The sequence below is a fragment of the Sprattus sprattus genome, assembly GCF_963457725.1.
Source record: "Sprattus sprattus genome assembly, chromosome: 17".
Taxonomy (NCBI): Eukaryota; Metazoa; Chordata; class Actinopteri; order Clupeiformes; family Clupeidae; genus Sprattus; species Sprattus sprattus.
In genome coordinates this window covers 18234129-18250770 of record NC_137915.1, presented here as the reverse complement: position 1 = coordinate 18250770, position 16642 = coordinate 18234129, and the positions used below count along the sequence as shown (strand labels likewise).

Genomic DNA, 16642 nt, shown 5'->3' with positions numbered 1-16642 from the left:
GACTAGGACAGGTTGGGGCAAGGGCTGGGGGTCACATGATTCCAGCTGGCTTACTGGCACCATCACCTGTCCCTTGCCTGTTAGCAGCCAGGGTCACACACCCCTTCACAACGACAACGTGTAAGCACACACACACACACACACACACACACACACACACACACACACACACTCTCATATATACACACACATATATACACTCACATATACACACACGAACACTCATATATACACACAAATATATATATAATCACATATACAACAGACACACATTTACACTCACATGTATACACACTCACATGTATACACACTCACATGTATACACACACACGTTTACACACACATATGCACACTCACATGAACACACACAATTACACATACACACTCACAAGTACATGTACTCTTCAGACATACACACGGACATAGCTCATGGGAACACACTGCAAAACTGTGGGAGATATTACTTTAAAAAAAGCTAAATTATCTGCAAACAAAACAGGAAAATGTCACTTGCCAAGATTTCTAAAGCACACACACATATACACAGTCACTCACACGTGTAGTGTCCACACACACACACACACACATTACACAGGCACGCACACAAATATGAATTCACACACACTTAGAAGTGCACACAGACAGACCCATCCACAAATCGAAATGAAACACACACACACGCACACACACACACACACTCACAGATGACTCACGCCCCCCACCCTCTTCCACAGTGCCTGTTTGTGTCTCACAGTATGCCGTGCAGACAGCAGTCTAGCAGCACTACCCTACTACCCACACTCCCTCGCTGTCCATTTTTGTTTGCCTCAAGTCATGACGTGTCTGCTCACATTTCCTTACGTTTAAGAGGAAGTTTCCTCTAAAGCAGCAGAATGGTGAGATCCCGCCAGCTGTAAACTATCCAGGCTTTTTCCCCTCGAGAGGGAGAATGCTTCTGCCCGTTAATTAATCAGGAATAATAATTTATTAATATGTTGATTCATTAATCAGGACTTATAAACAGTCTGGAGTTTGGAGTCCTGGGAAACCTGACCGTCACCGAGGCACCTGTGGCCACTTTGTCTTTTTAATGAGGACCATGGGAGCGGATGTGGATTTCTGCTATTCACATGGAAGAAATAGTCAGTTGATGTGGAAGTGCATGTGGCAAATGTGTTGACGTGGAGATCGCTCCAGACAAGCAGTGCACTGCTCATGTAATCAGAGTCCCATAGCATTGCTGCATAGGAGTGTCTCATGGCAGACCTGTCAGTGGGAGCTTTATGTTGTCATTTATGAACACAGTCAGATATGTCACAATTTGCTCAGAGTGAATAATAGACAATGCGTTTGTTTTGAAAGAAGACTGAAGGGCTGTCTTGTCTCTCCAACAAAAACAAAGACCAAAGACAAATCTGATTGGACTTACTCAAAATCACTCATATCTTTTATCACAGCTTATGTGTCGTTGCATGGCTCATTTGATCAGCAGATCTGGAAGGAGGAACAGCAGTGTGATGCGGAGGGGATTTGTAAATGGGCTTCATGTCTTCATGCAGAAGTGACACTGGGGATGGCGTGCTTCAACAGTCTGCTGGATGAGTGGACAGCACCTCAACATCCCAGGCAATTTGTGCGTGCGTGTGTGCGTGTTTCTTGCCTCTGTGTCTAACCTCGTTCTCTTCTCTCTTTTCGTTTACCTTGATTGCTCTCTGTCTCTGTTTAGCATTCTCTCTCTCTTGCTCTTGCTCACTCACTCACTCACTCACTCACTGTCTCTTCCTGTCTCTCTCTCTCTGTCCCTCTCTGTCTCTCACAGACACACACACGTAATCCTGCAGAGCCCTCATGTGCCTCTCTCTCTCTCTCTCTCTCTCTCTCTCTCTCTCTCTCTCTCTTTCTTCATTTGCACTCTGCCACACACCACACACACTCCCATCCATTGACTCTCTCACACTCGCACCTGTCCATCACTCGTCTTTTTTCTCTTCTTTTCACTTTTCCTTCTCTTTCGCTTGCGGCACTAGAGAATCCGCTCACCTCCACCTAAGAACGACATGCGCTACAAGTCCAGTCGTAATAATCGCCATTATTAATGTAAACGATCTATTACGTTCATTGCATTCGGTGCCCCTCCAGACATTTCTCTTGGTGCAAGGATTAACCCAATCCTGTTACCAATGACAAACTCAACAAAGACTATTGAGACTTGGGTTTGCAGCCGCAGCAGCAGTCTGGGCTATTGCTTCGGATCCGAGGTCGCTAATTAAAACTAATCTGCAGAAGGCTAGGATTTAATGAAGGATTAGCAGAAGATTTAACCAATGGGTCAGGGGGCAGGGAGTATTGATTCTCTCATCCTACATATATGTTCATCATCAAGAGATTCAATGAGGCTTCGTTTACATGGCATTAGACATGGCATTAGACATGGAAATGTATACCTGCACATGATTGTTCTTCTCTTTGGTTAAAAAGGTGCTAAATATTAGCGTAGCTTCTGTCACAGACCTTTAGCTTTAATTTATTTATTTATTTAGACTGAATTCAGTGCACTCGTATCTCGAAAGTATGTGATGGTTTCATCCAAGATTTTTTCCCCCACATGCATGTATTTCCCTGCTTGAGATCTGAAGTCACACTTGGCACGGCACGTATGCATTTGAGTTGGAGGGCGAGTATGTGTTCTGAGAAACGGCCACGCTCTCGTTGTCATTCAGAAGCCTGGTCACTGAAGAGCCAAGGGAGAGTTCCTCCCTGATGATTGGCTGTTGTGTTCTTTGAAAAACACTTGCATCCCACCTGCAGGGCATAACTGAATGTTTCAAAGGATTCAGTGAGGAAAGATTCTGGTTTTGTCTCCTGTCTGTGTGTGTGTAACTGTCTGTCTGTGTTTGTGTGTGTGTGTGCGTGTGTGTGCGTGTGTGTGTGTGTGTGTGTGTGTGCATGTGCATATGTGTGTGTCTGCCACACAGACTGTAAAACATTCCTGCCACAAACCACACAAGCTGGCTTTCCTAATGTGAGCTGCTCCGTGTCATTTGTGCACAGTCTCTCAGTGTTTGTTTTTCTTTCTGTCTTTCTTTCTGTTTTGATTTGTTTTTTTCTGTAGTTTTTTTTCACTCTTTATTTCACTATATTTGTATTTGTATGTTATTAACTGTCTTCCTATCTCTAAGAGAGAGAAAGTGAAGTAATGGCCTACTTCTCACTCATGCTCTCTGGGTTTGTTTTGATTGAGGTTCTTCCCTCTTTCCCTCCTCTGGGTTTTGTCATGGCCAAGATTCCTTTCTCCCCTCTGAGAGAACAGCCAGCACTCAAGAGCGACACCATGGCCACTTTGTACCACTGCTTTACCCAAAGCACGCACAATCGTTCACTCACACTCACACTCACACTCACACTCACACTCACACTCACACTCTCCAGACAAAGATATTTAGTGTAGCAGTATTTAGTTGTGTGAAATCAAATCAAATGTGAAAAATAGGCTGTGCAAATGTTTGGACACCCTAATCATTTTGTTGATTTGAATACCTGTAACTACTCAATGCTGATTAACTGCAACACATAATTAGTCTGATTAGCTCGTTCCATAGGAAGGTGCATCCAATAATACGAAAAGTTGTGCGTCTCTTTGATTTTCCTGTGGCAACATGGGGGCATCAAAACAGCTATGAAATTATCTGAAAACAGAGATTGTTCAGCAGTATGGTTTAGGGAAAGGCTACAAAAATGTATCCCGGAGGTTTCAGCTATCAGTTTCCACTGTGAGGAATGTTTTTAAGAAATGGAAGGCAACAGGCACGGTTCTTGTTAAGGTCAGAAGTGGCAGGCCAAGAAAAATAACAAAGATGCAAAGGCGAAGAATGGTCAGAATGGTCAAGGACAACCCTCAGACCACCTCCAAAGATCTGCAAGGTAATCTTGCTGCAGATGGTGTCACTGTGCATTGCTCAACCATTCAGCGCAGATTGCACAGAGAACAGCTGTATGGAAGAGTGATGCGGAAGAAGCCTTTTCTGCACACACGCCACAACCAGGCTTGAGGTTTGCCAAACTACATCTGAACAAGCCAGGCTCATTTTGGAACACAGTGCTGTGGACTGATGAAACAAAGATAGAGCTATTTGGTCACAACAAGAGGCGTTACGCATGGAGGCAAAACAACACAGCATTCCTAGAAAAACTCTTGCTGCCCACAGTATAATTTGGTGGGGGGTCCATCATGCTGTGGGGTTGTGTGGCTAGTGCAGGAACTGGGAATCTAGTTTAAGTTGAGGGTCACATGGATTTAACTCCGTACCAGCAAATTCTTGACAATAATGAAATTGCTCCAAAACCACTAAGGCTTTATGCAGAGGAACAGCTACAATGTTCTGGATTGGCCATCCGAGTCCCCAGACTTGAATATAATTGAAAATCTATGGGATGACTTGAAGCGGGCTGTCCACGTTAGGCAAACCTTACTGAACTGGAGATGGAAGAATAGTCCAAAATGCCTCCAGGCCCAGAGGCTATAAGAAGCGTCAAGAGGCTGTTCTTTTTGCAAAAGAAGGCTATAGTAAATATTAATATGATTTTTCTGTTGGGGTGCCCAAATGTATGCACCTATCTCATTCTGTTATGATGCATTTGGCATATTTTTTGTTTATCAAATAAACCTTATTTCACTGCTCAAATATCACTGTGTCCATGAAGTATTATATAAATGACAAAGAAGTTCCTGGTCCAAACGCCAAACTATTTTGCATACAACTGTATACACGCAAATATGCACACACACACACACACATACATACACACACACACACACACACACACACACACACACACACACACACACACACACACACACACACACACACACACACACACACACAGTCTACTTTCCCTGCGGCCTGTCTTTGTCTGTCTATTCTGTCCTAGTGTGCTGTCTCTGGTGATGGCGGTGGGTTGGAGCATCTCTGAGCTCCTGATTGGTTGAGATTCATCTGTGCTCCCCAGTAACATTTGAGCACCCCACACTCCAGCTCCCACTAGGGAGACACACCACAGGAGTTCTCTCCTCAAAGCCATTCAGGTTCACTCTCTCTTTCTCAATCTCTAACACTCACTCTCGCTCATGCTGTATATATTTGTTCTCTCTCTCTCTTTCTCTGATCTGTCTCTTTCGGTATCTATTTGTTGCTTTCAGCCCTTCTCATATGTTTCTTCCTATTTTATCCATATTCTTCTCATCTTGAATATCGCTCTTCCTCTTTTTTTAATCTCCATCACCCCCTCACCACCACCACCGCACACGCACACACACACACACACACACACACACACACACACACACACACACATACACACACACACACACACACACACCCTTATGGAACATCTGCTGTTGGCAGTGTTGGTCGTTTTACTCAACCAGCCATGGCTTGACTCCACACTGTCATACGGGGCCACCTGTTTCTGTTGCCACGTTGCGTTGCTAAATGCTCAAACTGCAGTTGGATGTTTTCATTTGGCACTTAATGTTGTCATTTGCTCCATGGGGCTAAGTACAAGTGGGTAGATTGATCATTTTGTCTCCATCGTTAGAAACAATAATGGAGGGAGTCGTGATGCGTAACAGCCTCCTGAACTCGTAATGTTTTGCGGTATTTGTCTCGCACCATTTGCTGGGGCCATTGACACATGCTTTTCTGGAATGTTCCGTCTTGGGTCTCTGTGGTTGTCTTTTTCAGGTTGTGAGAGGGAAAGTAAAACTAAATGTATACTGAAGATTGCTCTTTACTCCAATTGCCACTGTGTCTTCTGGCTCTCGTCTTTTTGTCTATGAGGCCAGAGAAAAATGTTTACCCAAGACACAGTATTTACAGTTATTTATTTAGCAAAGTGATTTTTCCATGTGAAATCAAGAGGCCTCCCGACTGACTATCTTGGATTTGCTTTATACTTCTAAATAATGCCATTATGCGCAACAGGTGTGCAGAATTCTAAGCCCATGAAGTTGGCTTCTTGAACCAAACTACATTTATTAAGATATCAAACAAGCCATGTTTTACTACAAACAGAAATGCTGAATAAAGAGGCATACTCCTTACAATGTGATCACAGACCTGAGTAATATTATTCTAAAACTATAGACCTTAGTTCTACAATTTTACTAACTGCAATGTCAGGAAATGAAAAGCTTTGACGAAATAATGTCTACTTTAAGAGTTTGAACAATGCCCTGATGGGGCTCTCCAAATCCTGGGGAAGTGGGGCATCAGTGGGGCATCAGTGATCTTCAGGATATGCCCCAGAGGGACCTAACAGATATGCTCTCTCCTGGGCCAGCTGTCAGTCTTAAGGATGCCTAAATGTTACTTGTACTTCTTGTTTCTCCTCCGATGTTCCACAAATGATGCCTGTGCACCACCTTTGGTGGCACACACATTCAGCTTAGTTTTCCAGAAACTGTATCTGTTAGACAAACTCCTGATTTCTCATCCTTGAACCATTACAGTTTATGTCCATTAATAGATTACTGGTCAATCTGTGTACAGCAATATATAGCTTAAAACATTTCTGAGCATATCTGTTTATAGTTAAACATTGTATGTTTGATAACTTAATAAATATAGTGCGGTACAAGGTGCCAACTTTACTAATAAAACCTGCTCTTTCCAGTGGTAAGGTTTTTATGGGAGACTTTGTCAAACATGAGCAATACGCATTTGAAATGTGTGTGTGAATTGTTTAATTGCTTCGAAAGTTATCAGTATTTAAAAGATCTGGTGTGGTTCAGTGTCCAGATATAGTGAGCAAAAGACACTCCAAAGCACAAAATAATTTTTAAATATATTTTCAAGCAAGGCATAAGTTTTCAGCAGGGCAATCCCTGATATTTCAAGCATCTGGCATAAATAGGTCAAAAGTAATGACTTATGGAGTAGGAACTACAGGGACATTATTGACATAAAGTATGAAGCAAATCCAATATTGTCAGTCAAGAAAATGTTCAAACTGTGTGTGCGCTCTCGGGAAATTGACCCCATTATCGTGGTGGTGGTGGTGGTGTTAGCACCTTATGAGCCATATTATTTGAGCCATAATCATAGTGAAAGGTATCAAATAGGAGTTGACATCGGTTAAAATGGCATTAAATCTGTTATGTCTCTCTGGCTGGTGTTGCCCGCAGGATGGTGTGGGATTTGGTTTTTTCTTGTGTCATGCTTGTTTGGAAGTTTCCTTGCTGAACTGGGATGAGCCCAAACAGGAGGTAGGCAGAGTGGTGAGTCATCAGGGCATTAAAGTGCTTTTTTTTTAATGAGTGAACCAAACTACACGCACCCGAAATAATCCTCTTGGGAAAAATGCCCTATAGAGTGAGCAACTGTGGAAAGGAATGGGTAGTCAGAAGTGAAGAGACATAACGGAGTGAGATCGAGAGCAAACAAGAGATGGAGCGAGTGTGTTAGATAGCAGGGGGAATGAAGCAGAGAGCAGTCGCACAATAAGGACAGGAAGAGGGGAACCATAGGGAGAAGAGAGTGGCAGAGACGGAGAGAGAGAAAGGTGGCAGTGTTCAAGTAACTCTCTCTCTCTCTCTCTCTCTCTCTCTCTCTCTCTCTAAATGCTGCAATCAGCATAAAGTGACTTTACTTAGCGGGCTTTAGCTAGACTGTGTGTGCTGTGTGTGTGTGTGTGTGCCACCCTGTCTCAGCTGTGGTTAAGATGTTGCAGCTTTTGTCAGTGTAGCTGCCTCATGCTGTGAAGCTCTGCCATGCTGGGCCAGATTAGCATAATTTAGAACATTTCTGATTATCATCAAAACAGTCCCACCCAGGATTTACAGGGCTGGGGAGCAAAATAACACAAAATACTGTGTGTTTTTTTTTTGCCAGGAGCAGTACACACACACACACACACACACACACACACACACACACACACACATACACACACACACACACACACACACACACACACACACACACACTCAGCCACACCTCCAAGGCATTACAAGATACAACAGCTTTGGATGGGGATTGTTGTTTGATGGGGATCTGGCAGTCTCGAGGCGTTGTGTTGTGGGATCCCATTGCATGTGAAATCAGCTGAGCCTTCATGCTCTGATAATCCCCCACGAAGAGGTCACTGGCATTTCCCCCACTGATTAGACGAGTAACACCGAGAGGGAGAGCGCAAAAGGAGGCGGGGGGGCATTTTGTTTGTACGCAGCCCTCTCTCTTTCTGACTATGTGTAGAATGTCATGCAGAGCCGGTCTCTCCAGTAGCCTCTGCGTTTCTCAGCCTTGCGCTCCCTTCCACCTTAATATAGCAGAGCCAGCACTCTGTGGACTGCAGCGTTCTACTGCTCAGCTTTAATAACGGGATGTGTGGTACAGTATTTATACAGAAGGATCTCTGCAAAAGAGTGGGGGTTTTAATGCCTCGATAAAGTAAGACTCATCCAAGGAGGGTCTGTGTGTTGTTAGGTGTGACAAATGTTCCACACACACTCCGTAATGTAGTAGATATATTTGTTAGTTTTGTCTGCAGGTAAAGTGAATCAACACTTTTCATCCCAACACCCTCCCGTGAGATGGTTTAATCCCAATGTTAAACGAGACACATCATAAACCAAATTGTAATTGCCATTAATCTTGGCTATCAGTTAAGATTCATTGTATATTTCCATGAAGACATGTCACTGATTGTCATCAATGAATCAAATTATTAATATATCAGTTAATCCAATCTCTGTGTTCAATCCCGATTCCTACAAAGACAATTGATACCATGAGTGTTGTCCTTTTTGTCACCTCTACATAACTCCCAGATGTCTCTTTTTTTTTTTTCTTCTTCTTCTTCTTTTTCTCCGTTTCTGGCCCTGTGTTCCTCTCTGTTCCATCCCACTGGGTCTAATCCCAGATCTAGAGGGCTAGCTGGTCCCCCTGCAGCCATATAAGCCAGGCTTTTACAGCCCACTCGGCCATTTCCTTACCTCACTCTCTGCGCTGTGCTAAGGTGAATTAACACAGTATGGGGTTCTTGTGTTGGGGTGCTAATATTCTCCCAGTATCTAGCTGTGTATGGGGAGATATGCGTTATTATAAGTCTGACCAAAGTGCCCCTCCATTTTCTCATTTAGTTCCCAGCAGTACATTGTCTGTAAGGGCTGTTTGTCAAGCTTTTTTAATTAGCGGACCCTGGTATTCTGCACAGCTGTACTTGCAGGAGGTAATGGGGTGTGTGTGCGTGTGTGTGTGCGTGTGTGTGTGTGTGTGTGTGTGTGTGTGTGTGTGTGTGTGTGTGTGTGTGTGTGAGAGTGTGAGAGCTAGTGAGAGAGTTGTGTCAGGAAGTGGTGTGTGTGTGAGTGAACCCCTTGGTTTCGTAGCTTCTGTTCCCTCTCATTCTCTTGGCTTTCCATTGTCTGCCTTTTATTGTGTTTTCTGTGAAAGGTTATGTGCTTACCCAAACCAAGATGCAGTAGAATATTATCTACCAGAACAGGCTGTTTGGTTATGTACACTAGTGTATAAGGACAAAGCTTAATATGCAATATCTGTGCAGCTGAATACATTTCATATATTTCTCCCTCTCCCTCTCCCTCTCCCTCTTCTCAAAACCTTCCAATCTTTTTTTCTTTCTTTCTTGGCCTCTGTCTTTCTTTATTGTTGTTCTCTATTGTCTTTTACATATCAATCGCTCTCTAACTAAATTTCCTCTCTTTCCCTCTTATCTCCTCCTTTTTCCACCCCCACCCCCTTCTCTCTCGCTCTCGCTCTCTCTCTCCCCCCTTCTCTCTCGCTCTCTCTCTCCCCCTTCTCTCTCGCTCTCTCTCTCTCCCCCCCTCTCTCTCTCCCTCTCTCTCTCTCTCTCTCCTTCTCTCTCGCTCTCTCTCTCCCCCCCCTCTCTCTCTCCCTCTATCTCTCCCCCCCTCTCTCTCTCTCCCTCTCCCCCCCTCTCTCTCTCTCCCTCTCTCTCTCTCCCCCCCCTCTCTCTCTCTCTCCCCCACCCTCTCTCTCTCTCCCTCTCCCCCCCTCTCTCTCTCCCTCTCTCTCTCTTCCTCTCTCTCTCTCTAGGGGAGCGTAATGCAGACAGTCTGCAGCAGGCCCTCCACCAGTCTGTCTTCCTCTCTGCGATGTCGGCCCACCCCAGCAGGGACCTGCCGCTGTGCTGGGAGCAGCACTGTAAGCTCCTCCCCGGGGTGGCGGGCGTGCAGGCCAGCCTCGTGGCCCACTGGACCGTAGACGAGGTGAGGAGCCCTCAGCCTAGAACCAACAACACTAACCTTGGAGCACAGAAACCCAATACATCTAATTTCACTGTCTCATTTCTGTTAAATGGTGCTCGTATATATCAGTACAAGGGTGTAGCAACACTCTTATATTATGGATGACAGTACATTTAAGTTAGCTAAAAGCTTGGATCAGTGAATCACAATTGAAAACAAATACTTAACCTGAATTCTCATATGTACTCTGAAGGCAGGGGTTAAATTCCTAGTACATACGTAGGTATCAATACTACAACATATAGAGGAAACTAGAACCTAGAACGGTCCTCCTGTTTCCTCTGCTCCTCCTGTATGTCTTTTCAATGATGCTCTTTTAGCCATGCCATGCTAATCAGTTTAGTCCCAGTGAATCATAAATGTCGTCTTTAGATGGAGATGAAAGTATGCCGTAGTGATTCTTATATTTGAATCAGCTGCTGGGGAACCCTAAACTCCATCTAACTAGGGGTGTAAATCACACCCATCATGGCGATTCGATTCAGTATCGATTTCCTGACCCAACGATTCGATTATTTTCGATACTCATGAATACACCACGATACGATTCGATTTCGATTCGATTAATTTGTTCTTTTTTTTACCTTACAGGCTAGACAATGTGTCAGATTTGAAATAAATCAATGAAAGCTGTTATATCGTTATGCATTTTATTTGAGAAACAACAGCCAATAACAGAAGTAGAAAAGTTGTACTCCACCTAGGCCTATGACAACCTCATTCACTGAAAAATAATAATGCCCCTGTTATAGATTCTGAAAGGCCATGCATCAAAAAGTACTGTACAAAGTACAAAGTGTTAAGTAACAAAAATAGGCCTATACCACATTCACTATAGAATAACAATACTCAACAAAATCAGTGCAAAAGTGCACTAGCAGCAAACGGTAACAAAAAATAGGCCTGTAGTTAATTCAATTTAAAATGACAATGCTCCACAAAATCAGTGCAATGAGTGCAAATGTGCACTAGTAGCAGCAAATGGTAACAAAAAATACCCCTGTAGGCCTACTTCATTCACTATAAAATAAAAATAGTCATCAAAGTGCACTAGCAACAAAAAGTAAAAAAAAAAAAAAAAAAAAAAAAAATTTTTTTTTTTTTTTTTTTTTTTTTTTTAGATCGATACTCTTGCGGACGTGTCGATGCATCGTATCGTCGGCTGTTGGATCGATGCATCGATGCAAAACGATTCTTTTTTACACCCCTACATCTAACCCTCTCCTCACTCAATGTTAACACAATGTTCCTTGTCTGTTGGTCAGAAACCCCTAATCTAGAGCCCTCTCCATCATTAGTCTCCATCTAGTAACTGTACCTCTTTTTTAAATGTGCTCACCTCACACCTCCATGCACCACAGTACCACAGCGGTCACTGCTCTATGCGTCTCCAAAAGCAGTGCCAAGCACACAGTAGGGGGTTATTTCTCAGCAACTATCCATGAAAACATAGCTGTAAAAGATAATGAGCCTGAGGTAGAGATTTCTAGCCCCAGTAAAAAGCCACCTTATTGAATGCCTCTCCTGTAGCTCCGCTCAAGGTCCTCACAGACATCAGGTTGTCAGCATACACTGTGCTGTAATGATTGGGGATTGAGGTATCTTTCAAATGCTGTGACGTAAATAAGGCTTGGAATGGCTCATTAACTAATAATCACTACCCAAAAGCCTAAAATGTGGCCCTGAGTCAACTCTTTATGGGACTGGATGTGTGATGGCTTCAAATTAGTGGCTAATTAGCTGTCATTAAGTTAGAATGGCCTCTAGTCTTTGCAGCTATCTGTCATTATTTCTTCATTTCTGGCTGGTGTCTAATCGCTGTTGTTTCTGCCTGTCGCAGGTACTGTGCGAGTAGTGGGCTTAGTGTCAAGGGAAGGGGTTTTACTCTCCGCTGCTTACTCAAACTCTTTATAAGTATTTAGAAGTCACACATTTGGCTTGTGTGTTAGCAAGCACAGGCTGCAGTAGAGGGAAACACATGAGGATGGCTGCTCAAATCGGAATCGTCATTGTACCGAACATGATGTTCTGGAGCAGCTAAGCTTGTGCTAAGGTGTGTGGATGAGCGTGTGTGTGTTTCTTTGTGTGCAGTCATGTGCATCTGTGTATGTGTGTGTCTGTTATATGAAGCTTTCATAAAGGCTTTTCTTGCTTTGACGAGGGGGTTACAGGTTGACAGTGTTGTTCGTCAGTCAAGAACAATCTATTTTCTCTCTCTCTCTCTATTTCTTTCTCTCTCCACCTCCCCATCATTTCCACCTCACTGCTGATAGAGGCCCTTTAGCCTCTGATGGTGACTGCTCACACGAGCATTGCCATAGTTACGGGAAGTAAGTCGCACTCTGACCCCTCTGTCTGTCAGTAAACAGACAGGTGCTGTAAACGCTGTGCTCTCCTCCTCCTCCTGAAGAGGAGACTGTAAACAGGTCTCACAAGCGATGTGTTGTTGGAGGAATGGTTGATTCAATTACAAATGTAAACAATTTGAGCTGGAGGTTTATAGGATATGATCTCACGCTGCATAATGTATTCTTAGCGTGAGAACAGCAGCATAGTAACTTTACCGCAAATGAGCACTCTGCCTACGTGTTGTTATATTTTAAGACAAAATGTCTGGCAAGATAGTAAAGTCTTTGGTAAGAGAGAAGTATTTTGCCTTAGCATATGTAAGAGAAAGAGAGAGGGAGCAGGAGAGAGGGAGTTTGGCCCTCATCCTAAAAGTCTACATAAATAGAAAGCGTTTCAAAGAGAGCAATCATGCCCTTGAAACGTTATTGGCTGCCCAAAGACGTGTTCGAATAGCACCTCAAAAAATTGTCATTGTAGTCTTTAAGTGTCATTTAGAATTCAAATGGGTATGTTAAATATGCCATCAGAGAGAGAGAGAGAGACCTTTTTGCACTGTAATGAGAGTTCATTGGCAGCTTTGGCACAAATTGAATTGTTAATATCCATCACTGATCAAACTTGAAAGAGAAGGTCCTTGCTGTTCTCCATCAATCGTCTCTCCCCAGTAGGAAAAGCTTAATCTGAAATGCCAGTGTGTCTCTCTAGACCGGTTCTCATCTAAGGAGCCATTTACATTCAAACACACACACACACACACACACACACACACACACACACACTCCTTAAACACCTCTTTTAACTCCACTGTGGGGCGCCGTCGCAAACTGCCCACTCCGTTGCCGGGTGGCGGCGATTGATGAGGTGAAGGGATTATTTGTCTCAGCGCTCAAACAGCCCCCCGAACACACACACACACACACACACTCGAGCATGACGAGGAAACAGCACAAAAAAACAGACTCTTAGGCTGTCTGGAGTGATTACCAACCATGCTGTCAATTAGGACTAAGGGCCTAGGACCCGCACTGAATAACACAACACTACACCAGATGCGTAGAGGAATATGCACAACCACGGACACATACTCGTGACATTTGATTGGCGGTGGGAGTAGGGATTTTGCTTTGCTGTCAAGAATACAGAGAATAAATGTCAATGCAAATATTTCCTGTAACGATCAAACAGATGAAGTTATTTAGTGCTTCCCAGTGAGCTTAAACTGAGTATTACAAAATGCTCAAAACACCCACCTATTCTGCCAGCTGTTATAGTCAAAGGGTAGACATGTGTTATGGATTAGAGCAGTGTTGTGTTCATTTAGAGTGACGTTAACGTACATATGAGCAGTCTGGGCAAGCACACTATGGTGTATTAGAAGTTGCAGTGACTGAATCAATATACAAACAACAAACAAACAGTACAATGTTTACACAACCACTTCCAGTAAAGTGGCAGTGGAAGTGAAGATATTTATTGTTATCGAGGACAAAAGAGTTACAGGATTGAAAACCATCCATGCAGAGGTTTTAGTCACATTGTCTATTCCTGGCAAAATATGGTTTCTTTTAAGCTGCACCCAAATGAAATAGATAAAGTACAGTGATTCCAAAGCAATCAGTAGGCTAAAGTAAAAGCAGAAGCCATCCACTCAAACTTTAGCATTACGTTATCTAAAGCTGGTCAAATGGCCACTCAAACTTTAGCATTACTTTATCTAAAGCTGGTCAAATTGCAACCATTACTTCACTCATCAAAAGAGCAAATTACATCATTGCCAGGAGAACAGAGAAATAGCGACAATGTGATGTTATCAGGTCCAGTGCCATGAATTAAATCTTTAGTGTTGTCACATTCACTGGCTACACAATTTTATTGAGATATTCACTGGCCTTTAGCCAGAATACAGGTCAGCGACAGAGACGTTTCCAAGCATGCAGCACTAATAAGCTTAGTGAAATGGCTACACATCTGAGTATTGACCGTAAATCTGCGCTGTTGTCTACTGGGACTACTGTCTTAGGGGTTCATAGAAGGGTGATGGGGAAAAATGAACCCGGAGTTATGACTGCAGGGGGGAGAGGATTATGGGACGGTTGGATCTGTATGCAGAGAATCACAGACATCAGTGTAATGTTGGCAGCCAGCACTCCCATCGCTCGCTGTTTTTCTCATATAATATGTGCACAGCATCTACATTCGCTCTGATTTTTTTGAGAATATTTTCGAAATGTTTCCAGAAAGTGCGGTGCAGGGAAGGGTAAGTTTAGATGTTTAATACATGACCTGCGCTGAGTGCTGAAGATGTTAGTCCTGGCCTTGAGCCTCACTGGCCTGGCCCGCAGGACATCCAGCTGAGTTGGAGATGCTGGAGCTTTCACACCGAACCCCCTGCAACAGCTGCAAAGATGCACACATACCCGGGGTCTCCTGGGAATAGGCAGACATAAGGGAGTCTGACTGAACAAATGTTTTATTTAGTTTTTGATGCAGACTATGTTCAGATATTAAAACTCAGAAGGGGAAGATCAAGCAATTTAAACCAGTTATGGCCATAATTTCATTGATAGGCAACTGGTAATGCACAAAGCAATGAGAAATTTCTGTCGCACATGAGCTTTAGCAAAATGAATAATTTGGCAAAATAATTTAGCTAATTTAATACTATGGGCAAGATCCTGAGTGCAAACATGGGTGGGTTAGCGCAATGTTCCCACACGATAGCTTTAGTTCTTCTCTTTGCTCATTCCCTGTCAATTAAATGAGGGCCCTTAAGCTGGAAGGGAAAGCATATTGCAACAATGTTTGACATAATGTTTGACATTTGCTTATTTGCTTGAAGTTTGTTAACTCACTGTTTACACGTCAACTGGATAACAATGATTTCTGGTTATATAGTCTCAATAGCATACCTTTCTGTAGATTTGAAGTATGCCCTACTTACATTAAATATATAGGGGATTATTCATTTATAATATATTATTTACAATGTGAAATCTACAGTCAGTTTAGTTATTCAGATTATAGATTGTTCATTGCCCATTGAGTCATCAGGTTCTTTATTTGAACCCTGACTTCCATGATGCAGATGAAATTGTTATAAAGGCTTACTGCTAGATGAATTCTAATTTGTACAGGCTGAAATCCTACTCAACCCAGCAGCATAGTTTTAAGACTTTCCTCTCTGACAAAGATAGAAAGCCACTAGCAGAATACCTCACTCCTACACTCATTAAGCAAGGTAGATTTACATTTGCATATTCATGTCTTTGCCCCTACCAGCTCTACATGTCTTGTAAGGTTGTAGGCAGCCTGTGGTTCATGCAAATAAAGTGAGCGCAGCCTCAATTATAGCACATTGCTTAGAGAACTGCTGGCCCCCTGCCAGGGGTGTTGGGTGAGCCATCCCTCCTCCCTGCCTGCCCAGTCTCCTGCATCCTTCCCTCCTCCCTCCTCCCTGCCTGCCCAGTCCCCTGCACCCTTCCATCTTCCCTGCCTGCCTTACCAGTCTCCTTCACCCTTCTCTCTTCCCTGCCTTCCCAGTCTCCTGCACCCTTCTCTCTTCCCTCCACCCAGGTCTATTCAGTATGGATCTGTACTGCAGCAATGTACTCCTGCATTATTGACATTATATATGCTGGTGGTCGTACAGCTCAGAGTTTCTCATATCTGCCTCTCATCCCCCACCTGCAATAATACACACGTCTCCCCCTTTTGTAATTATCTTGTATCAACATAACCACTGATGTGGGGTTTTGCAATTACCTGATCCCTTTTGGGGGCAAATGAATTTGGCTGGAGTCCAACCCTACATTATTGTATTTAATTCAGCCTAGTTTCGCATATCTGCCTCACATCTCCAACCAACCAACCCCAGTAATGTGTGTTCAAGGACTTCCTCTTTTTATCAGCAGAGCATATCTGACTCCGGTTATGTAAGGCTTTGTAATTTTATGATCTCTGTTGGGGATTTTTACCTATTGCGGCAGCATACCCCTGCATTATTGACAT

General features: G+C 43.3%; 1 protein-coding gene across 3 annotated transcripts in view; it reads left to right on the top strand.

Annotated features, from left to right (window-relative positions):
• Positions 1 to 16642, top strand: part of l3mbtl4 (L3MBTL histone methyl-lysine binding protein 4) — an 83634-nt gene that overhangs the window by 60397 nt on the left and 6595 nt on the right. For all 3 annotated transcript variants that reach the window (XM_080855569.1, XM_080855570.1, XM_080855568.1), the window contains one exon: positions 10074 to 10246. In XM_080855569.1, the coding sequence (XP_080711695.1) occupies positions 10074 to 10246 (173 nt within the window). The remainder of the gene's footprint in view (positions 1 to 10073; positions 10247 to 16642) is intronic.